Source organism: Podarcis erhardii (genome assembly GCF_964252035.2).
Source record: "Podarcis erhardii genome assembly, chromosome: 10".
NCBI classification, from domain to species: Eukaryota; Metazoa; Chordata; class Lepidosauria; order Squamata; family Lacertidae; genus Podarcis; species Podarcis erhardii.
This window is the reverse complement of record NC_138500.1, coordinates 75,858,502-75,882,529: the sequence shown is the minus strand read 5'-3', so window position 1 is coordinate 75,882,529 and position 24,028 is coordinate 75,858,502. Positions and strand designations below refer to the sequence as shown.

The following is a 24,028-nucleotide window of genomic DNA, read 5'->3' as shown; positions in this document are numbered from 1 at the left end:
CTTGGAAGTCTCAAAGGTTTTTATTACTCAAATAAAAGGCTTACATGGCTGGTTACTTGTGCAGCCCAACAGGCAGGATCCCTTGTCCTCTGGCACACCCCTCCCCCTTCTTACCTAGTGTGGAGCCAGGCAGGTACATATATCAACACACTTTGGGCAAGAAAATTTCCCTCCCAAATGAGCATTTTCTTCCTCCCCATCTCTCATATATGCTGCTACAGAAATTACAGCAGATTCTTATGTGCTCAGCAGTTGGCCCAATAGCATATTGGTGAGAAAGCAAGAGTGGTTGCAGTGTGCGCTTTTTATATATTTGTGCACCTGAAACAAAATATCAAAGCAATGTACTCTTTCTCCCCTGCAACTGTGGGCGAGAGCTTACCCTCCATCCACATGCACAGATGGGAGATTGAGTCTTCAGGAAGGTAGCAATTCAGTAGTTTTATGGTTTCCTAAACAGAGTTACCTCCCCAATTCTCCCCTCTCCTGTGTTGCAAATTTGGGGGCGTAAAATCATGTTCCTATTGAACGATGGCTAAAGCTGGCCTTGTCTGTCAAATGTTTCAAATAGCTTGATAGCATCCGTTCATGAGTTATTCACCACCAACAGCATATAGATCAATATGGCTAACTTGACCCGACAATCCATCACCCCCTTTCCACACACGCAAACAAATCTTACTGCAGTTTATCAAAGGCAATCAACCATGCCTTGCCCGCTCTTCTCTCACTGCCAACATAAACCAGCAAAGGAACAGAAAGAACCTGCCCAAGTGAGGCTGACACAAAAACCTCACATACACCAATTTTGGAAAAAAGGGAAAATAACATGCACATTTACCACCCCCCTCTCCCCCCACCTCCCCCCCCCATTGAATGGAATTTGTGCATATGAAGCTCACACATTCCCCACTCTTCTGTTTTCTTTTACTCACCACATTATGCTTCTGCGATTCGTTCAGGCACCAGTTTGGAGTGAATTGGACAGCACTGGGTTTTGGGGTGACAGCTATGACCCCAGGTTTGAGTAGCAATTGCTCAGTTGGTGGGGGGCTGCAAAAGTGTTGGTTTTGGGGTGATAGCTGTGACCCCAGGTTTGAGTATGTTGCAAGCCAGAAAATAGCTTATCTCCTGAGTTTACGCCAATAAAACTCAGAAATGTGAGGAGTTAGGAGTCCAATGTTTATTGCAAAGCTTACAAAAGGTTACAGTCGGATCATTCCACAAATCTGCAACCCTGCCCAGTGGTCCAGGCAGTGGTATTTATAAGATTTCAAACAAAGCATTTCAATTTCCACCAAACATACATCATTACCTCATTTCATGTTTAACACACATGCACAACAGGCACTGGTAATTTCTGCTGATTATGCTCTGATTCCCACCGGGTTCTATTACATTGTATTAGTGTGCATGTTGGGAACCTATATTATGTGTAGCCATTTGCACCATGTAGCAACTTATGTTCTAGCTTTGAGCTGTATCTTTGTGATTCACATGTTAGCTGTATTTCTGCCCCAATTTTTTTTTGGGGGGGCAACTTGCAAAATCATCAGTTTCATAAAGTAACAGGCAAGCACAACATCTCTATTGGAAGCACTCAAGGATTTACAGGGGTACACATTATGACATTTATTGTGGGCCTTTGGGCCACTGCCACAAGTAGAATTTGCTCCATGCTATTCTGTGGTGGGGTGCTGTAAAACAGGGGTTGGCAAACTAAGGCCCGGGGGCTGGACGCAGCCCCCCAGGCCCGCGGACGCCTGGCCGTGTGGGGACAGACTTCCGCAACGCGGGCGCGGCTTCGGATTGGCTGCTCGTCCACAAGGCCCGGGAGCGCGCAGAGTGCCTTCCTCCTTCAGGTCCGGAGGCAGCAGCGGGACTGGCTTGCCGGGTCTTTCTCTCTTTCAAAATATAGTCCGGCCCCCCACAAGGTCTGAGGGCCAGTGGACCGGCCCCCTGATGGAAAAGTTGGCTGACCCTGCTGTAAAACGTCGTCTTTTCGCGGCAAAATTGTTGCCACACTTTGGAGTGTGATAGGAATTTTATGGTCTAGGCTTTGGGATGATAGTTTGACCCCAGGTTTAATTCAGAATTTCTCAGTCGGTGGGCCACTTCAAAACGCGCAGTTTTCGCAGCAAAAGGCTGAAAACAACTGCAGCAGTTTGGCACCGGTTTGGAGCGGATAAATAAATGAATGAAAAATAAAAATCCCGTCAAATTAAACAAATAAATAAAAGCGCCCCTCAAATTTAATAGTAAATAAATAAAGCGCCCGTCAATTTTATTACACAAATATAAATAAATTTAAATTAAATTAAAGCGCCTCTCCCATTAAAGAAGCGAATGTAAACAAGGAAGCGAGGTGGCGCGACTCTCCACTTTGCGTGGCTCTACGTGGCCGGAGTTTCGGTCGCGCAGGAAAAAGGCGTCACTGGTCACGTGGGGGGCGGCGGCGGCGGCGAGGTGGGTGCGGGGGGGGCCGCCTCCTCCTCCTCCTCCTCCTCCGGGCGCCGCCTCCGCCAGCATGGGAAGTGAGTCGGCGGGCCGGGAGGGAGCGGGCCGGGGGCCGGAGGCCGGAGGGGGGGCGTCCTGGCCGGCGGCTTCTGGTCCTGCGCGGCTGCCTCGGAGGCGGGCGGGGGGGCGGGGGAGGGAGGGGGCAGCGGCGGCGCCTCCTGGGCTGCGCGGGGGCGAGAGGAGCCCCTTCTGGGCCCCGCAGCCCCCCCCCGCCCGCCCCCCCCCCCGCGCAGGGCTCCGAAGCGGAAATGCAAAAAGGGCCAAAGGGGAAACGGCAGGATTTGCTTGAAGGGGGCAAGAATGAGCGAGGCAACAGTCTGGAGCATCGTGGAGTTGGAAGGGACCCCAGGGGGCATCTAATCCAGCCCCCCCCGCCCCCCCGCCCCGCCCCGCCATTCAGGAATCTCAGCTAAGTCATGCTGGACGGGGGACACTTAGCCTCTGCTTAGAAATCCCCAAGGAAGAAGAGTCAACCGCCACGTCTGAAAGCCTTCTCTACCGACCAACAGCTCTTTCTGCCAGAAAATTCTTCTTGATGTTTAGTCAGAATCTCTTCTTGGAACTTGAATCTATTGTTTTGGATTCTAGACTCGAGTCTGGAGCAAGAGAAAACAAGCTTGCTCCATCTTCCATGTGACAGCCCTTTAGATATTTGAAGATGCATATCGTATACGATACATTGTGAAACGCCCTGAGATCTATGGCTATAGGGTGGTTTACAAATTTAATAAATTATCTTCTTCATAAGCATCTCAAGTGGAAAAGAAATGTTTTAGCTCACAACCATCTTGCAAATTGTGATGTTAATCTTACAGATTGTGATGTTTCAATTATTTCATATTATTTATTTCTTAAAATTTATACAAGGCTTGATTCAGAACAAGCTCTAAGCAGTTTACAAAAAGAATTAAATAAAATCATTGGTAACAACAGCTGAAAACGACTAAAATATTACAAAAAATTAAAATCAGTGATAAACTAATAACAGGTTAAAACACAACCACGTCCTGCATATCCAGGTAGGCTTATCTAAACAAAAATGTTTTAGCAGGCACTGAAAAGAGTACAGTGAAGTCATTTGCCTGATGTTAAGAGTCCGGGAGTGTTGGTTTTGGTGCTGCCACACTAAAAGATTGTTTCTTATAAATGCAGAACAAATACTATTATGTGGCAGCAGTAACAGTACAAGTTCTGCAGATTGAAGTGATGAAGTGGGCATATTTTGGGTCAGGTGATTTCTCCGGTAAAGTGATGCCAAGTTGTTCAGGGCTTTATATGCTAACAGTAACACCTTGAACTTGGCCTGGTAGCAAACTGGCAACTAGTGGAGATCTCTGAGTTACAGGTGTTCCATGCTGATGGGGTCTCACTCCTGTCAGCAGTAGTGCTGCAATATTCTGCACTGACTGCAGCTTCCAGATCAAGCACAAGGCAAGCCCCACATAAAGCGCCTTGCAGTAATCCAGTCTTGATGTAACCAGTGCATGAATTGCTGTGGCTGATCTTTCCTGGTCCAGGAATGATCCTACCAGTTAATGCTAGTAAAAATTGCTTCTAGCCACAGAGGCCAGTGACAAAGATGGATCCAGAAGCGCACACACACACACCCCGCTGTGAACCTGCTCCTAGGAGAGGGCAGCCCCATCCAGGGTAGACAATGGACTACTTTCTCAATCAGATGTTTTGAACCACAACTCCCATCAGCTGATGGTAGTACAAAACAACTACAGGGCACCAGGCTGGCAAAAGCTGCTCACCTTTGCTTAGATCGGGTGGGAAACTGGATCCAGCTCAGAAGACGGATGGATCCTTACCTCCCTCATCCCAACTTTGAGAGATGAGAAAGATTAGGTCACTCTTAAGTCCTTTTGAGTTCAATGGGGGAGAGTTAAGTATATGCTTAATTCTCCCACTGTGACCAGCAGCCTGTTCCTGTGTGTGTGTGTGTGTGTGTGTGTGTGTGTTTGTTTGGAAGTAAGTTATATTGAATTCAGTTAAATGCACTCACAAATTAGCATACAAAGGATTTGAGTTTTCACTTTTTAAAAAGTGTGTAACCTAGTTTGTGGCCAAAGTTCTGTTTCACTAATATATAAGATAGAGCTGATGAAAATAGGGATTCTATCCCATCCCGTCCCCCCATCAAACCAGGGCATATATTTGCAGTCAGGAACATACACTAGTATGAGAAATTGAAATGTTTTCTTGGACTGGTCAAAACCTACATTCTGCTGTTTTAATATTTCTCTTCTTTAACAGTCAAATTTCTAGAAGTTATTAAGCCATTCTGTGCTGTTCTTCCGGAAATCCAGAAGCCAGAAAGAAAAGTAAGTGCACATCATAGTGTCCCTTATTTGTGCAATGTTGATCAAATGCATTTTGAATTAACAGAGTGGGGTTTCTTTGAGTAAACATTCTTGAGATCATGTAGTTTCTTTGGGCTATGTACTACCTATTTAGGTTTTTCTGGCTCTTCGGAATACTGTATACAGGCCTTTAGTTTGCTTGACATTGTGACAAAGTTTGTATTTGGGGATGCAAGTTGTGTTCTTCAAAAATCTAAATGTGTAAAAATCCCTCTGTTGAAGTGATTGTTTAGGTGCTGACATGTTCCATTGATGTAGCCCTATGTTTACTTTGGTCTAGTTACACGGAGCACAATCTAGCAAACATTGGTCACAACCAACAGAGCAGTCCCAACCCACAGGCCTCCATACTGGAGGTGGTTGGGATGAGGTTGAGGTGTCCCTCTTCCAAACCCTACTCAGCTCTGCCAGCTAGGGAGCACTGCTCCCAAACAGAGATGCAATGTCCATCCTCTAGCCAGGGTGGGGAGAGAAGCCACTCGGTGGGCACAAGCTACAGGATCCTGAGCTGGACTTGCTGTTGTCCCGTGACTACAATGGGCTTCTTCCGAGCCTCTTCACTGTGCCATTTTGGGACCTGGTATGTCAAAGAAGCATTTATTCCTGTTCTCCTCACATTCCACTTTCATTGGCATGAGTGGCAGGACTGCAGATGCCCCCCTGGCTCTGTCACACCATCAAGCCTCATCATAGCTGACTTGGGGTTTTTGATTACATCTGAGAGTAAGCCCCATTGAACTAATGGGCATGACTTCTGAGTAGATATGCCTACCTAGATTGCAGTGCCTAGCCCAATGAGTCCAGTGGAATAAGCATTTTACTTTGCCCCTTAAGTAAGAACTTAAGGGTCAGATGTATTGTTGTTGTACAACAGGACGTGCAAACTGTTAGTGCTTCCTGTTCCTTTGCCACTTTGGAAGGACAGACATTGTCTCTCCTCAGCATTGGAGATACGCAAGTTAGCTCCCATGTCAGAGCTTGTACATACCTTCTGGACTGGTGAAATGTGAATACTGTATACCCCTGATAGTATAGCCTTGTAATCAAGCCCATGGAGGTTACTAAGCCACAGAACATATGGACTGACCTCTTGGGGGCTGGCAGAGGAGAGATGGAGAGCTGTGTCCTTCTGTGCTGGACAGACATATGGAGGGACTACCCTGGTTACTTGCATGCCAGTGTCTAAATACAAGTCTGCCTTAAATTGCCAGTTAGGGCTGCTTTATTGTATGTTCGCTATACTATTGGCCTGCCAGACTTCTCTTTTTCCCTTTTTCTTTCTTTTTCATTGTGTTCTGCAGATTCAGTTCAGAGAAAAGGTTTTATGGACAGCTATCACCCTCTTCATTTTTCTAGTATGCTGCCAGGTAAGTATCAATGTGGTAATAACTGGCACACACGGCTGGAGACAGTAAGGGTTATTGCCATGCAGAAAAAAGGGATTTCACATAGAGGAGGGAGAAAGGTTGTTTTCTGCTGCTCCAGAGAAGCGGACACGGAGCAATGGCTCCAAACTACAAGAAAGAAGATTCCACCTAAACATTAGGAAGAACTTCCTGACAGTAAGAGCTGTTCGACAGTGGAATTTGCTGCCCAGGAGTGTGGTGGAGTCTCCTTCTTTGGAGGTCTTTAAGCAGAGGCTTGACAACCATATGTCAGGAGTGCTCTGATGGTGTTTCCTGCTTGGCAGGGGGTTGGACTCGATGGCCCTTGTGGTCTCTTCCAACTCTATGATTCTAAGTAAAGCACCCTGTTAGAAACAACCAACAATTCACATTTTAAAAGAAAAGAAAAAAGCTCAGTGAATTATTCACACAAAGAATTATGATATTGGCTTGAAAATAACCTGGGGCTTTTAACATTCTTTCTGTTGGGGCTGTTTCAGGTCACAATCCTGTATCCTCTTACTTGGGAGGAAGTCCTATTAAGCTCACCTTAGTAAACATGTATACGTTTACATTGTTTTCAAGCTTTAACCAGCAACCATATGCTTGAGAGAGTCTTGAAGTCAACTGCTGATTATTGCAGTATTATATTTGTCTGTGCTCAACAAATGGATGATGGGTGGTGGTGTGGGGGGAGGGGATTCCCTCATTTATATATTTTAAGTGTAATGTTGCTATGAATCTTGCAGATACCATTGTTTGGAATAATGTCCTCCGACTCCGCAGATCCTTTCTACTGGATGAGAGTCATTCTCGCATCAAACAGAGGTCAGGGTTCTAATCATCTCTCCTGCTGTCTTTTCTCTGGCTTTGGTTTACCGTCTGGAGATGGCTCATGGTGCACATGCCGTATTTTTCCGTGTATTGGATGAGGTTTTGTGACTCAAAAATCATGTCAAAAAGCCAGGGTCGTCCAATACACGGATAGTGGCATGGTGGGGGGGAGAAGTGGTGCGCCACCAGCCAGCTCTTGGGCAGGAGCGCAAATTCACTGGATGCTGCTGCACATGGGAAGCGCTCCCTGGATCGTTTCCCACACATGGCGGCATCAGGGGAGGTTGCGCTCCTGCAAACCGGATGGCTGGAGGGAGCGCAACTTCCCCCGCTGCCGCTTCCCGTGGGAAACGATCTAGGGAGTGTTTCCTGTTTGCAGCTGTGTGGGGGGAGAGGCTCAACAACTTTGGGCCATCTCCCCTCATTTTCTTAAAATTTAGTCCTCCATAATGGGGGGGTCCCTTATACAAGGGGGTGTCTTATAGATGGAGAAGTATGGTAGTTGGGGTCACATCAATGAGAATGTGCAATTGACAAGTGCTCTTTTTATCTTGAAATTACAATTTGCTTTGGTCTTTGGTACTGAGAAGCTAAATAGTAAGTTTAGTTAGAGTTTGGAAAGTACTTGATGGGTTTCAAAATTACTGTATTTTGGTATGTGAATAATTTTTACCTATATTTTGCAAAATGTTTTTCTCCCTATCACTGCGGATCTCTTGGATACATGGTCAGCAGCTAATTTTACTTGGAAGACCACTTGCTATAGCGCGTGCACACACAGAGTGCTTTTTTCTAAAAAAATGTTGAGGGGTTTTCTCATTTTCCTACTCATTTTGAAATACTGCCCCTCAATGAGGCCAAACTTAGATTTACAAAATGTTTAGGGGTGAGCGTACCCTTGTGTCCCCCCAGGAAAAAGCACAGTGTGTACGTATGTATGTATATATACCATCAGTGCAGGTCTCTTGGAGACAGGGTCAGCCGCTAGTTTTACTTGGAAGACCACTTTTTTGGGGGGGGGGGCATTCTCTTTTCTCTGTTTCCCCAAGTGGGCTCTTGCAAATCCAGTAGCCAGTGAAGCCACCTGCTGAACCTGTCAACTGGGTGTGTGTATGTGACTTATATTTCTGAAAGTGCCACATCTGACTCCCATTTCTTGTGTAAGATTTCTGATTTTAACTATGTAGTGCAGAGCAAGGAATTCTCAAAATGAGGCCATGGAGAGAAAGAGATTATCCAGCCCATTCCAGATAATACGAGCCATCCTAAAGACACTGTACAGTTGAATCTTGATATTGTCTAGGAGACCTGGAGGGAAGGTATTTATTTCTAATTTGTACTAAATTAGTGTGCTCTCTTGTGCCTTTAAGAGCAGCTAATGTTGTTTGTGGAAATACTCTTCCACCCTTAATACTGTTTAATACTGCAAGCACTCTGGATGCAGTGTTTAAAGCCCAGCACTATGGTTAGGTATGTGACCAATTATATTTGAAAGACAATGCTAGTGGGGAAATATGCAGTGAACTGAGACTTTGGAGTATTTAAGGAATTGTAAGAAGTCTTTGTATTAGTTTACACTATTGTTAAGAGTATCTTCTCGTTTGCAGGCACATTGATGGAGCTAGGTATCTCTCCCATTGTGACATCTGGTTTAATTATGCAGTTACTGGCTGGAGCCAAGATCATTGAAGTTGGTGACACACCAAAAGACAGAGCCCTTTTTAATGGCGCTCAGAAGTGTGAGTATTAATATCTTTGCCATAATGGAAACTTCCTTTTTTCTTAGCTAATGCTCTATTGAATTGTAGTAACCATTTTGATGAATTTGTTGTTGTTTGCTTTATTTATATGTGATTGTGTCTGATAGTATAGTGATTGTAATGTTGGTTGATTTCAGTGCTTTTGTGATTATTTTGAGCTGCTTTGCATTCAACATTTATTGTTGGAAAAGCAGAATAGACAGTTTAAATCAAAATCAAATCAAACTTTACTTATGTCTGTTAGGTCATACAAGCAGGGAATACCTGCCTCTTTTGTTGTTGTTTCAGTGTTTGGAATGATAATTACTATTGGGCAAGCAATTGTGTATGTCATGACTGGGATGTATGGAGATCCTGCAGAAATGGGGGCTGGAATTTGTCTCCTGATTATAATTCAGGTACGCCTTCTGAATACTCTAAGTATAGTTAATAATTCTTTGTAACTGGTTCTTATTGTTAATTTTAATATTTCTTGTAAACCGCTTAGAGCTTTTATTACAATGAAGTGGTATATAAATTTTGTTAAATAAAAAAAATCTTTTCATTATTAAAAATAAATTCAAATCAACTATATGTCCCTCAATCAGTATACTAATAAAGGGAAACAAAACTTCCTTAAAAGTTCTAATTTATTTTGTACCTTCTCTCAGATCACTCACCAAGGAGCTGTACAAGCTAGATAATATTCTATAATTATTTTCTTTGTGCTGTTAAGGAGATTTGACCAAGGCATATGTAAAAACAAAATGTCAAATATTTTCAGATATAAGATCTTTTTTTAAAAAAACAACAACTACTTGCACTTCCCAATGAACAACCAGGAGTCAATTAACTATCTTTATTTTTGACAATACATCATTCTTTGTTTTGACAGTGCTTATTAGCTCCTCTGATTTTGGTACTATTCTTGTTGGTGAGATTTTCTTTCAAGCATCTATGCTAAGAATTGCAGCGTACATTTTAGTGATGATTCCAGAGGTTTTTGTTACTTCCTTTACTCAACTGGAATGACAGAAGGAGGAACTGCAACTCTGATAGCAAATGTGGCCCACTCTTGAACAACGCAAATCAGATATTAAACCACTTTTGTGGATCTTTTGGTGTTTTTCACCCACAGTTGTTTGTTGCTGGCTTGATAGTGCTGCTACTAGATGAGCTCTTGCAGAAAGGTTATGGCTTGGGCTCTGGGATTTCCCTCTTTATTGCTACCAACATCTGTGAAACCATTGTCTGGAAGGCTTTCAGTCCTACAACTATTAACACTGGCAGAGGTATAGTACACTTTGAAAATCTGACCTTTTGACCAAATGCATGCTTGTCAGCTGCTTTCTTTAGGTTAATATAGTGAGTGACCATGGATGTCGGAGTGGATGAGATCAGCTGATGGGGAACTAAATGAAGACATGGCATAGTGAAGGCACAAGCTTTGCACCAAATGAACTTTTATAAGATGTGATATTAGAATAATCTCTTCATAACCACAAACAGCGAAATATCCCAGATCACTGGCCCCCAGTTGGTGGCCTGCGGACCCCAGGGGTCCATGTAACACACCCAGGAGGTCTGTGGCACATACCCACCAGCTGCCCAGGACACCCCGTTTTGGGGTGCTGTGTTCTCGCACAGGTTGCCTGACACATGCAGGAGCCCAGAAGATGCGTGACCCAGTTTTGCTCTGGGACATGTTGGAGGATATGGTGGCACCATGCACATAACAAAAACTACCACAGAGATACCAACATTTTTAAAAGTAGGGGGTCCATGGCTTGGCTTTTGAAAAGTGAGGTCCCCAGCACTTAGCTAATTGGGAAGCGCTGTCTTACGTCACTATGCATGCTTTATTTTCTGCTGCACAAGGATAAGGAGGCAGCAGGTTTTTTATTATTATTTTTTGCAGGGTGGGAGGCAAAATTGATCTGGGTTTCTTAACAGACTCTGGCAGACTCGCTGTCCAGAAGGCTGTCTCATTGTGCCTGCCATGTCATCACATCGTGTCAGAGCAGAAAGTTGCTTTGCATGTGTGGTGAGGCCTCCCACCACAGTGAAACTTCTGGAGCTTCCCAGAGTCTGGAACAAAATTCCTTTTGTGATTTATGATCTGTTCATTTATGTAATATATGCTGAATGGAAATACTGTGGCACAGTTGCTGTTTTCTGATGAAAGAATAATCCCGTAGATGGGGTATCTTGGTTGCTGTGCCAAAAGTCTGCCTGGAAATCTGCAGTACAGAAATGTTAACTTTATTTGTTTTAGCCTCTCCAGCTTCAGCTGCAGAGTCGCGGCCTACCTGTAGAGAAGCAGTGCCCTTTTTGTGCTGAGAGGTTAGCATCTAGCATAACTTTTAAATCCAAAGGGGCAATCCTATCATCACTTGTGCCTAGGTAAGTCCCACTGACCTCAGTGGGAATCATAAACAATTAATTCAATGCAGGATTGCAACCCAGATTCTGTAACTGTTCCCTCTCTCTGAGCGAGTTTCTCCCTTCTGATTTCTGAATTTTTTATTTCTTTGGATTTGCTTCTGCTACTGTGCCACACTATTTCATCTTCTGCTTATCTGCATTTTCTCTCTAACACTTCTGTTTTCCAGACAACTGATAGCTGAGGGACACTATTTTTGTTAATGGAAGGAGGGGGGGATATTCCATTCTTGCACACCAAGAGGTTTACTTCTGGCGTGTGCAAAAGAAAGAGTTATCTGAGCCCAGAGAAGCCCTGAGTCACTGTTCTGAGCATGCCTCCTAATTAGGCAGTCACGTAAATGAGCAAATTGCACCCAGTGCTTAGATGCAGCAGAGTTATTTACCCCTGTTGGAGATTGACTGGAAGAAGGCAACACCAGAAAAGTGAATTATGAGGCATTGTTAGTGGGTGGTTCCCTAGACTGGATGGAAGGAAGGCTGCCTGCTCTGGATGGGGTTGCACTCCCTCTGAAGGAGCAGGTACACAGGTTGGGGGCACTCTTGGATTCTCTGCAGTCACTTGAGGCTCAGGTGGCCTCAGTGGCCCGGAGTGCCTTCCGTCAGCTTTTGTTGGTGGCCCAGCTATGCCCCTATCTGGACAGGGATAGCCTAACTTCTGTTTTCTGTACTCTGGTAACTTCTTGGTTAGATTACTGCACAGTGTTATATGTGGTGCTGCCTGTGAGGACAGTTTAGAAATGTCAGCTGGTGTGGAATTTGGCAGCCAGGTTGCTCACAGGTACAAGAGAGGTTCGGCATATTACACTGATCCTGGCCCGACTGCAGTTGCTGCCAATTAGTTTCTGGGCCTAATTCAAAGTGCTGGTTTTGACCTATAAAGCCATGATTCTATGTCTCCTTCTGATTCTATGTCTCCTTCTTTGGAGGTCTTTAAGCAGAGGCTTGACAACCATATGTCAGGAGTGCTCTGATGGTGTTTCCTGCTTGGCAGGGGTTTGGACTCGATGGCCCTTGTGGTCTCTTCCAACTCTATGATTCTATGATTCTATGAAATGGCTGAGGACTGCAATACCTCGAGGACTGCTTCTCCCCATATGAACTGACCCAAACCCTGTAATCGTTATCTGGGGCCCTTCTTTGTATGCCTCCTCCTTGAGAGGTCCAGGGGGTGGCAACATGGGAACGGGCCTTCTCTGCAGTAGCTGCCCATCTATGGAACGTCTCTTTAGGTGCCAGGCAAAAACATACCTCTTCTCTCAGGCCTTCAGCTAATTAAACAATCTATGGTCTTTTAAACAGGGGGCCATATATATATTGCAAACTGCCCTGTGATCCTCAGATGAAGGGCTTTATAGAAATGTAATAAATATTATTATTTTTAAATGCATCACCCTAATAATTCTTTTGGGGCAAATATTTTGTAAATTATGACTTTACACTATCACAATTTAGACATTGTTAATTTGCTTATTAATCTGAGCTCTCAACAATCTTTTTGGTCACAAAAACAAACTAGGAAGTCTTCCATTAGTCATGTTTCCCATTTTGATTGAATTAGAAATTATGGGGAATAGATTTGGAATAGGCTAGAATATTACACTATCATTTGAAGTTTGCTTAATACCTTACCTTTACTTGGAGCTCTTAATCACAGCTTCCTGGCTCAGAGGAAACAGGAAGCTAGAATTAATGGGAAACTTCCTGGGAATTTTTTGCTTGGCCAAAGTGTGGAGCCAAAAGGCTGCATGCATGGCCAGACATCTTGTTCATACCTCAGCTAAGTAAGTCAAGATACAGTTGTCCAAATCTAGTCACTGAGTTGTTGTAACTTTTTGGATTACAACACCCAAATTCTATAAAACAAAAGCATGATGTTCCGCATTAAAAAACAGAAATGTGTTGTAATGTTTGAGGTTTTTGTAATACCTGCGGAAGTTCAACACAATTTATTTTATTTGTATGCAGTCCTTTTTAGCATTCTGTTCCTTGTAAGATTTCATTCCTTGCAGTTTTTTCTCTGTGTTAATTCCATTTCCATCTTTTATTAAAAATAATCTTGTTTATCACCTGGTGAAATTTATCACCAGGCTTGTACTGTCTTTATCTCATAGGGATTACTGTTTATTATTTTTGGTACACACAGGAACTGAATTTGAAGGTGCCGTCATTGCGTTGTTCCACCTTTTGGCTACACGAACCGACAAAGTCCGTGCTTTACGGGAGGCTTTCTACCGCCAGAACTTGCCTAATCTTATGAATCTGATTGCTACAGTATTTGTGTTTGCTGTAGTTATATATTTTCAGGTAGGTGAAGTCTGCTGCGTACATCTTACTACAGAACTATTATTTTTCCCTCACAGAAGGAACCGTGGTCTAAGCATCCTAAACAGGCCTAAAGGATCTGTGAGTAGCTCACCAGGCACCAGAACGTTCACTGTAGCATTTGTGTCAGGAGGAAGGCCACATTTCAAGTTTGCAAACAACTTCTGTTAGGATAATTTTTATTCTAAATTAGTTTGAGAAAATACAGTGGTACCTCGGGTTAAGTACTTAATTTGTTCCGGAGGTCCGTTCTTAACCTGAAACTGTTCTTAACCTGAAGGACCACCTTAGCTAATGGGGCCTCCTGCTGCTGCTGCGCCGCCGGAGCACGATTTCTGTTCTCATCCTGAAGCAAAGTTCTTAATGTGAGGTAATATTTCTGGGTTAGTGGAGTCTGTAACCTGAAGCGTCTGTAACCTGAAGCGTATGTAACGCGAGGTACCACTGTAATAAATTTATCTGGCATAAAATAAACAAGACTGTGTTCTTTTGGGTAAAACGAACAAATGCTGCAATCCTTTTCAGCAGCCAAAGCCCCTATGAGGCTGCAACACTGCCTGGGTGTTTCTGTGAGGCTGTGCTCTCAGACTGCTCTCTGGCATTGCAGGCTAGCCCACTGTTGCTTCTCCTCCCATCTCTCTCCCACTTTTCTAGTATTCCAATTCCTGCTGTTTCCTCAGGCAATAAGCCTTATGAAACATATTAAACAAAAACATTATAGAGATCCAAAGCATACACACACAAACACATCCCCACAAGTAGCTTCTTTTCTCTGTCTTTTAGGAGTTAAAGCTCATAGTAAGCCAATAATAATAATAATAATAATAATAATAATAATAATAATAATAATAATAATTCATTATTTCTACCCCACCCATCTGACTGGTTTGCCCCAGCCACTCTGGGCAGCTTCCAGCATATATAAAAACATAGTAAAACCTTAAACCAGGCATAGGCAAACTCGGCCCTCCAGATGTATTGAAACTACAGTTCCCATCATCCCTGACCACTGGTCCTGTTAGCTAGGGATGATGGGAGTTGTAGTCCTAAAACATCTGGAGGGCCGAGTTTGCCTATTTTGCATTAAGCCTTAAAAAACTTAGTTTGCATTAAACCTTAAAAAAACTTCCCTAAACCGGGCTGCCTTCAGATGTTTTCTAAAAGTCAGATAGTTATTTCCTTGGCATCTGATAGGAGGGCATTCCACAGGGCGGGCACTACCACCGAGAAGGCCCTCTGCCTGGTTCCCTGTAACCTCACTTCTTGCAGTGAGGGAACCATCAGAAGGCCCTCAGCGCTGGACCTCAGTGTCCAAGCTGAACGATGGGGGTGGAGACGCTCCTTCAGGTACACTGAGCTGAGGCTCTTGAGGGCTTTAAAGATCAGCACCAACACTTTCATTTGGAGTGGTGTTGCAGTAGTTAACACCGGTGACTGTTTTCTTTTGGATACTGTAGCTTTGCTTTGTAACTGTCTCTAAAATAGAGTGCAGCTTGATTTGACCCAGATGATGGTTTGAAGGTTCATGACCCACTCCTAAGTGCTGAAGCTAAGCAGGTTTGGCCCTGTTGGATGGGAGGCTGCTCTGAACTCCTTGTATAATTATAAAATGTGTCGGTGTTGGAAATAACAGAATTGTGTGATGGTTAGCTTTGTTGCTAGATTCTGAAAATGTGAGGAACCCCCTGCTGGAGCAAACCACAGGGTTCCATCTAGTCCATGTTGCTTCAATGTACCCCAGTAACATCTGGCTACACAGAGTGTGAAGATGACACTCTTCCTTCATTGTGTGTTCTCTGGTGTCTAGCTTTCATTAATCTTTCTAATCTCCCTTTAAAGCCATCTGAGCCACTGGGTATCAGACATCCTGTGGAAGTCAGTTCCGTAGAAGTTAAATATGCTTTGTGTGAATGAGTACTTCCTCTTTGTGTGTCTGAACCTACTGCTGATCCATTTCATTTGAAGTTCCACTGTTTACTAGGAGATTGCAGCGGGAGAGGAGGGTCAGGATCTGAAGAGCTGTTGTCAGTATACTGGGTGCTTGGGCATACCTAGTGGGACTTCATTTAAAACAGAAGTGGGGTCTGGTGCCATGCCACAAACAACTTTTGAGAAGTTTCCTTTGTTCAAAAGCTGGTTCTGATTGGGATTGAGCATGGGGAAAGAGGCATGGGGCAGGCAGAAGAGTCCTTGTATGTAGCGGCTGAGCTGGGAGGATTCTCGATTGTGACAGTGCAAAAGGGCAGAAATTGTGCATCTGTAGAAGCAAGAGAGCTTACGAAAAGACAGCGGAGATTTGAAATGTGGAGTGGTCTGGATGGGGAAGGGATGGAGGACTCGGACAAGGAGTATGGAGGGTGAAAGAGTGGCCACAGAGAAGTTCTGCTCATGACAATTAATTGCAGAGCAGAGGAATTGTATATTGATTTGAAAAAACTAGGCAAAACCTTTGCTTCTGGCATCTAGACTTCAATGTGCAGGCATGACCTGATAAATCCTTGGACTCAGGATCACAGATGGCCAGTTCTGGTTAATTGTAACAGAAATGCAAATAATCCAGTCCAAAGTTCCAAGCCACTTAACAATTTCTGTGACTTCTTAGTGAATGCATTTCTGATTTTCTTATAGCTTAGTGATTAACTTTTCTTTTTTCCTCCCCAAGGGATTTCGTGTTGATCTCCCAATCAAGTCTGCTCGATATCGCGGACAATACAGTAGCTATCCTATCAAACTCTTTTACACCTCCAACATTCCCATCATTCTTCAGTCTGCCTTAGTTTCCAACCTCTATGTTATTTCTCAAATGCTGTCTGTGCGGTTCAGTGGCAACTTCTTGGTAAACTTACTTGGGCAGTGGGCGGTAAGTATTCACCCATTCCTAGAATGCTGCCTTTACAAGTAGCAGTATGTTAGCTTTTGATCCGCAAAGGGCACTAATGCTGCTGGTGTGTTTACTGTTTCCTCTCCAGGACGTCACTGGTGGTGGTCCAGCACGTGCCTACCCTGTTGGAGGCCTCTGCTATTACCTCTCGCCTCCAGAATCCATGGGTGCTATATTTGAGGATCCTGTCCATGTAATTGTTTATATCATATTTATGTTGGGTTCCTGTGCATTTTTCTCCAAGACGTGGATTGAAGTGTCAGGATCATCTGCAAAAGATGTAGGTATTTTTCATGACTGTTCTCTAAACCTTTGCTACTGTTCTTCGCACAAGGCTAGTTTCTAATTATCAGAACACTGCAGCCACCTGATACACGTGTTTCTGCAGGTTGCCAAGCAACTGAAAGAACAGCAAATGGTGATGAGAGGCCACAGGGATACATCCATGGTTCATGAATTAAACAGGTAAGAGTTGCTGTGAATTTCCAGTTTACCCACTAAGGAGTAAGATCATGGAACCCAACAGGTCTTGCTTCTGAGTAAGCATGTTTAAGCTTGGACTATATGTTGGGGGCAGAATACAGATGCATTCCAGCTCAATCCTGCTGCCTCTCTACCTGGCCCCTTGTTTCTGCAGTCACAATTATAAAGAAATATTGGACTTTGTGGGTAGAAATGATTCAAACTCAGGCTGTTATTAACTAGTCTACAGCTTTTTCAGCCTCTCTGGTGAATCAAGAGGTGTGTTTTCATTTTCATGAGTCTAGTTTAGCTTGATGGGGGTTAGGATTGAAGCCATAATGACTTACCTGTGCAGAAGAATGAGTTCAGCCTGCTAGGCCCACATTAAAAGTGATTTCCTCCCACAGGTACATCCCCACGGCAGCTGCATTTGGAGGCTTGTGCATCGGGGCACTCTCTGTCTTAGCGGACTTCCTTGGTGCCATTGGCTCAGGCACCGGCATTCTACTTGCTGTCACCATTATTTATCAATATTTTGAGATATTTGTCAAAGAACAGGCAGAGGTTGGAGGGGTGGGTGCTTTATTTTTCTAAATGTTGAGATACAATGTGACGTGTAAGAAAGGAACTCCTGTATTTTGATGACATGCAATCTTTTATTCCAGTAATGCCAGTCCCGCCCTCACCCCCGTTCCAAGTGCTACTTGCCATATTTCTCATAATAGGTATTGCACAATGCCTGTGTGCAGCTTCTATTCCAGCTGCCTTAAGAATAGTTTACATGGGTTAAAAATACAAAAAAAATCTCCATTGTTGCCTGTGATGCTGGAAAATAGTGCATCTGCCTTCCTGTGGAAATAGTCAAAAGATGCCCATTTTGCTAGTAGAGAACACTTTGGACACTCCATCACGAGGCTTGAATGTACCTGCACACACTGGCAAAAGGGAACCACAACAATAGAGTTCCAAGTGGCCACATGTGAGAATCCCTGAGCTTATTTTAAAAAGTACATGCAATTTACCCCCTGAAATATATATTTACATGAATACCTTTTGATATACAACTTAAAGAAATGTGACCTGTTGCATACTCCAACTCTCCTGGTGTGTGGTCAGTGTCGGATGCCTTTGCCATGTTCCCTTGCAAGCACCATGCTTTGAAGCCAGGAGGGGGGGGGGTGAGAATTTTAACCATCTCACTTGCAAATTTGGGATCTGTGAAGGCACATGGGAGGAGTAAGGTTGGAAGTCCTTATCCAAGATTCCCAGCAGCCAGGAGCAGCCTTCTAAGTGCTGCTTTGCCTTATTATAGACCCATGTGTTCTTTGAAGCAGGGGGAATCAATACGGTTGAAACTTCTCCCCTTCTTCTTCCAAAGCCCTAGGTCTTAAAGCAGAGGAAATTAACAAGTCATGCTGAAAAAGAAATCATTGTGCTTCTTGGCAGCAGTGTAAGCAGTGTAAACATTAGACAATAAACTTATTTAATTAAAATGTTGCTTTATTTGTTGTGTAAGATGCTTTACTTACTAGACTTTCAACTCTCCCATTAAACTCAAGGGACTTAACATTGGCTGGATGAAAATACTTTTACTAGAGCCTGTAAGGTGGGCCAGTGTTACCTCTCATTTGGGATTTATAAAAACTGTGGCTAAGAGATTAGCTTGTTGAAGACAGCCTTCTTCCCCTTCTACACTAGAGATTTATGGGCTCTCATACTTGTTCTTACTATGTGCAAATTGCTTTACCATGATTTTTATTTTGTTAAACTAGTTGGTGTGCCCCCAAGACAAGAATTGATTTTGCTACTCTCAAGGTGTGTAAAATTACATTTGGTGTTGCCACAGCCTTCTCACCTTCTGTTTAGTCCATAAAAGTTTTTAACAGCAGAGTTCTACTATCCTGGTTTGTAACAGTGCAGTATCTATGGCATGGGAGTCTCTGTGAAGTAATGAGGAATGAGTCTTGTTCGCTTCCACTGCCATTCAGCTTTTCTGGACTTGTAGCAGAGTAAACACAGTGTGTGCTCTTGTGTGCGAGCATGCAGAAAACAGTCTGTACTTCTCCTCTAATCTAAGAAGCTTTATGTACAGCAGCAACAATAAATCAACACCTTCGGGAGACAACATCTTGTCTCCAGTCTCAGACAAAACCGAAAGCAGACTGAACACAAAGAACAGATCCCCGGATGGAGACCACCCCGGTGGGCAGGATGCAGACTCTGAGCTGTTTATAAGCTCTGGTTCTCCTCAGACCCCTCTCGTCCTGCACTGCTGGGGGAATGCAAGCAACATCACTTACCCCAAAAGCAACCCTGCACAGAACTCACTGTGTCTTTGGAAGCTCAAAGGTTTAGTAAACCCATCTGCCAGATTCTGCTGGCTTGGACAGTACTTCAGCTTCAGCAAGCCTGTCTGGACACTCTGACACACATTTTGGAAATGTATGTCTAAATGTTTGGTTCTGGACTTGAACTGTCCAGACTCTGCCAACTTCAGATAGAGTTGATTGTCTTCCCAGTGATGGGCAAACAACAATCCCCACAGATTTCTTGGACCAAACAAGTGTAAAACTCTAGTTCCCTGCAGAGTTCTGACAACTCACTGAACAATGAGTAGAGGAAAGCACAATGAGACTTTGCATTTGGGACTTCCACCGAACTAGAGATTTCCCAAACTTTATTACCATTCCAGACACAGACTTCCTGTCTTCCAGATTCGTCCAGTAGGTGAGCTGTGCTTCACCCTCAGCTGACAGCTTGAGGCAGAAATCTTTGGTATCCTGCAGGTATCGCAGCACCCTCTTGATACCATTCCAGGCACTCACATTTGGCTTTGTAGCCTCCCTGCTGAGCAGATTCACAGCAAATGCTGTCAGGTCTGCTCCACTGGGAGAGATACAACAGACTACCCAGAGCTGACTGAAAGATCTCAGTGTTTTTGAACTCAGCATGTTCCCCAAGCTTACTGTCTTTCATGTAGCTTGTCTCCATGGGTGTTCTGACCCCTGCACATTCAGACATTTTGAATTTCTCAAGCAACTGCTCAATCTTGCCTTTCTGACTGAGAGAAGCTTTCGTCCTGGGTTCTATCAACCTGGACGCCTAGGTAAATTTTCACTGGACCTAGGTTTTTGAGCTGGAAACGTTTCCCAAACTCTTTGGCAAAACCTTGAACCCGTTTCTCAGTCCTGGCCATGTAGATTATGTCATCTACAAACACCGATACTAGCTCCTGTAACTCTCCTGACCCTTTCAGGTACAGGCAGCTGTCAGCAAGACTCCTCTTGAAACCCATGCCCTGCAAGGCTTCATTCAGACACTAGTTACAGTTCCTGGCCGATTGTTTCAGGCTGTAAATGGATTTGTGGAGCTTCCACACTGCATCTGGCCTATTGCCCTCAAACCCTGGAGGAAGCATGTACAGATCCTCCTTTAGGTCTGAGTTCAAATAGGTTACATCCACATCAAAGTGATGCACCTGATGACCTCTCTGTGCAGCAACGGCTATAAGAGCATATGCAGAGTTTCACTTCTGAAAGTAGGAGCATACACTTCAGTGTAATGCAGCCCCTTCCGCTGCGTGAAAACTCTGGCTACTAGCCTAGCCTTGTACAGTGGTACCTCGGGTTACATATGCTTCAGGTTACATACACTTCAGGTTACAGACTCCACTAACCCAGAAATATTACCTCGGGTTAAGAACTTTGCTTCAGGATGAGAACAGAAATTGTGCTCTGGCGGCGCGGCAGCAGCGGGAGGCCCCATTAGCTAAACTGGTGCTTCAGGTTAAGAACAGTTTCAGGTTAAGAACGGACCTCCAGAACGAATTAAGTACTTAACCTGAGGTACTGTACTGTGGTTCTCCAGTTGCTGTGGGTTTAAGACGGTAAACCCAACGGCTGCTCACGGCCTGCTTGCCTGCTGGAAGCGTCGTGATAAGAAAACACACCTAGAGACTCCATTGAGCTCAGCTGTTTATTCATTGCCTCTTGCCATTTCCTGGCTTCTGCTTCAGGCAATTTCTGAACCTCCTCAAAGCTGGTTCACATTGAGCCAAAGCAACCCACAAGCTAGTGACATCAAACCTTTCAAGTGGTTTTCCCTTTGTAGCACGAGCTGACCGTCTGAGCACTACTTCAGTTGCCCCCTCTGACCCACTAGGGCCAGCTAGTGTGTCCTTGCCCTCAGAGGACTGCCCCTTTGACTTACTGTGCCTTCTGGACTCAGCTGAACCTGTGGGCAATGAAGGTGCACTCCTTTGCTCTAGCTTAACAGCTTTAGGATATGCCCTTTCCTGTTCCTGCCCTTGGTCAGGGACCTGATCCTCAACAGCAGGATCAGTTTCTGTCTCTTCTCAGCAGAGTCAAGCAGACTCTGAAAGAATGTCTGGATTTCTACGGATGCATGTCCATCAACTTTGCTCACAGAACTCAGCACTCCTGCTGACTAGAATCCTAGACTGATTGCCTTCTGGATAAGCAAACCTCCACCCCTTGGTCCCCAGCTCATACCCACAAAAGATCATTCTTTGGGACCTAGGGCAACCCTTTATGCGTTTGGCTTTTGGCACAAGGACCCAAGCCTTGCATCCAAACACACGGAAGAAATGCACCTTGGGCTTCTTACCATGAAGCAGAAAATAGGGCGTTGCCCCTACTACAGAACTGTACGAGCAGTTGAAAGTGAAGCTCACGACTTTCCACGCTTCCGCCCAAAAGCACTGGCTTCTGTTGCCTCCTGCAGCATTCAGTTCCGACATTCTGCCACCCCATTCTCCTGAGGAGAATGCGCAACTGTCAACCTGTGGCGTATCCCTTTCTGGTGGAAGAAGTTCTGCAGCACCAACCTGGTGATGATCTGATTGAAAGCTCTGGACCCTCAGTGAGAACTGTAGTTCAACTGCAGGGATCCAGTCTTTCACCAAGGCAGCAGCCTCTCCTTTGTGCTGTAGAGTGAGCACCCACCCATTTTGGGGGAAATCATCTACCAGAGATAACACAAATTTGGCCCCACCCAGACTGGCAACTTGCATAGGGCCACAAAGGTCTGCATGAACTAGCTCAAAAGGTTTTGTGGTTACCCTGTCAGACCTAGGATAAGTGCATGTTTGAACCTTAGCTTCCTTGCAGGCCCTGCAATCCACTGTACATTGTTTTCCTATTTCCATCTAAGGCCCTTGGCTTAGGGAGAAAAAACAAGTAATACCTGATTTACAAATAAGCCAGATTCCAGCCCCTCACAAAGCTAGTCTTTCTGCTCACACTAATTTCAGGGCTCAGAATTTCCGGGTTGGCGCCATCGCCGAATGGCGGACTCCCTCCGAGCTCCGGAGGGAGTCTGCTCGGCAGGGGCTGGGTCCTACCGCACCGGCGATGCGGGGACCCTTAAAAACCACGGCCAGAGGAGGCCGTGGACATGGAGACTCGGCTGGCACCGTTAGCGCCCTCCCGACTCGTGAAGGAGCCTTTTTAAAGGCTCCGGATCGGGTGCCGGGGAGAAGCGTGGTGCTTGAGTTCTCTGCTATCCCTGCCGAGCGCAGCCGCATGCCATCCGGCGGAGAGCGCTGACTTCTTCTATTGAAAATTTGGATCTAAAAGAAGAACCCGTGAGTAATTGGAATATGGACTAAAAAAAGGGGACAAATTTTTAAAATTTGGAGCGAACGGGGGAGGTGGAAAAAAGGAAGTCAGCCCCCCCCGAAACTGTAGAAGAGCCAAAACAAAGGAATGGATAACTAAGATCGAGAGTAACCTTATTTCACCGAATTAGCAACTTCGCGAGGGAAATTTATAAGATTGAGCCGGAGGAGAAAAGTGGAATTTGTATTAAAAAGCAACACCCCCCCCCCCCCGGAATCCCTGGAGCGATTCGTGAAAATGCCTGGAGAAGAGTAACGGAGGTTTTGACAGGTTTTGACAGCTGTCAAGGAGCTGTCAAAACGGAAGAATGTAACAGAGACTTGGTTATGGACTTTGCCGGTTACATTTGATATAAGTTGGGTATAAATTGTTTCAAATTGTTCAAATAAGGATAAACAAGCTATTTGGACTGGTGGATGGGCTTTGGAAGGGAACTTTGTTACGGGAATCCATCTAGAGGAGCTGAGGGATATTGCATGTGTTTTTGACAGGAAACTTGTGCAGTTGAATAGAACTTTTAATCTCCTGGGAAACTGCAGAAATGGAACACTATTTTGTCTACAGAGGCCTACACACTACAGGAAACAATGGAACTATCTGTTGGAAAATGAAAGGATCATGATGTAATGTTTTGTTCCTGAACAACAAGCCTCTGCAGGGATATTAGAAACTTTTGGAGAAAGAACATTTCTGTGGGAGAACAGAGAAACAAAAAGGAGGAGAATGGCCGACAAGAATAAGGAAATAACAAGAACTGGACAGAAATGGGAAAGGGGATATTTGGGATATCCAGATTTGACAAGCTTATGGATTTAAAATTGGAGTTTCTACTCCTGGATATAAAAATCTGGATAGAAGAAATGGACCCTCTTCTCGTTAGACTTCTTTTAGGATTGGACATTCGTAATTTAATGATTGGACATTCGCAATTAATAAGACTGGCAAAGAATCAGAGGGATGTGGGTTTAACGCAATGTGGGAACTCCAGGAAGATATTAGAGATGGAGGGCTAGGAGGAACGTAACAGGGAGAAAGGGGAGGGAAAGTTGGAATCCAAAGGTTGTAAAATTATTATTTAATTCTATGTTGTTGTTGTTGTTGTTTTTTGTATTATGTTTGAAAGGGGGAAACTCGTGGAAGGGAATAGATCGATCTTAGGGGGATGGGAATTACGCTAAACTGGGTAATGGAGGATGATTGCAATTTGGGGATAAGAATTTGTTGAACCTAATTGTTTATTTGGAAGATTTGGAATACATGAGGGGGTGGGGAGGGGAAGTCCTAGTTATTGGAAAAAGTTTATAAATTGGATTTAATTTGTTTTAATTTGGAAAACCTTAATAAAAATTATTTAAAAAAAAAAAAACAAATTTGGCCCCACCCAGACTGGCAACTTGCATAGGGCCACAAAGGTCTGCATGAACTAGCTCAAAAGGTT

General features: G+C 44.3%; 1 protein-coding gene and 1 long non-coding RNA gene across 2 annotated transcripts in view; one reads left to right on the top strand and one right to left on the bottom strand.

The window, feature by feature from the left end:
• Positions 1-2,448: 2,448 nt before the first annotated feature.
• On the top strand, positions 2,449-18,448 carry SEC61A2 (SEC61 translocon subunit alpha 2). The gene is made up of 12 exons (XM_081879223.1): positions 2,449-2,534; positions 4,777-4,844; positions 6,185-6,250; positions 7,018-7,096; positions 8,710-8,841; positions 9,151-9,260; positions 9,980-10,133; positions 13,430-13,590; positions 16,271-16,468; positions 16,578-16,769; positions 16,878-16,954; positions 17,359-18,448. Exons 1-12 carry the CDS (start codon positions 2,528-2,530, stop codon positions 17,543-17,545), a joined length of 1,431 nt encoding a protein of 476 aa, XP_081735349.1. The 5' UTR covers positions 2,449-2,527; the 3' UTR covers positions 17,546-18,448.
• LOC309351517 overlaps positions 18,431-24,028 on the bottom strand; it is a 183,330-nt gene continuing 177,732 nt past the window's right edge. The window contains exon 2 of the long non-coding RNA XR_014160885.1: positions 18,431-20,685. This is a non-coding gene — a long non-coding RNA (uncharacterized lncRNA). The remainder of the gene's footprint in view (positions 20,686-24,028) is intronic.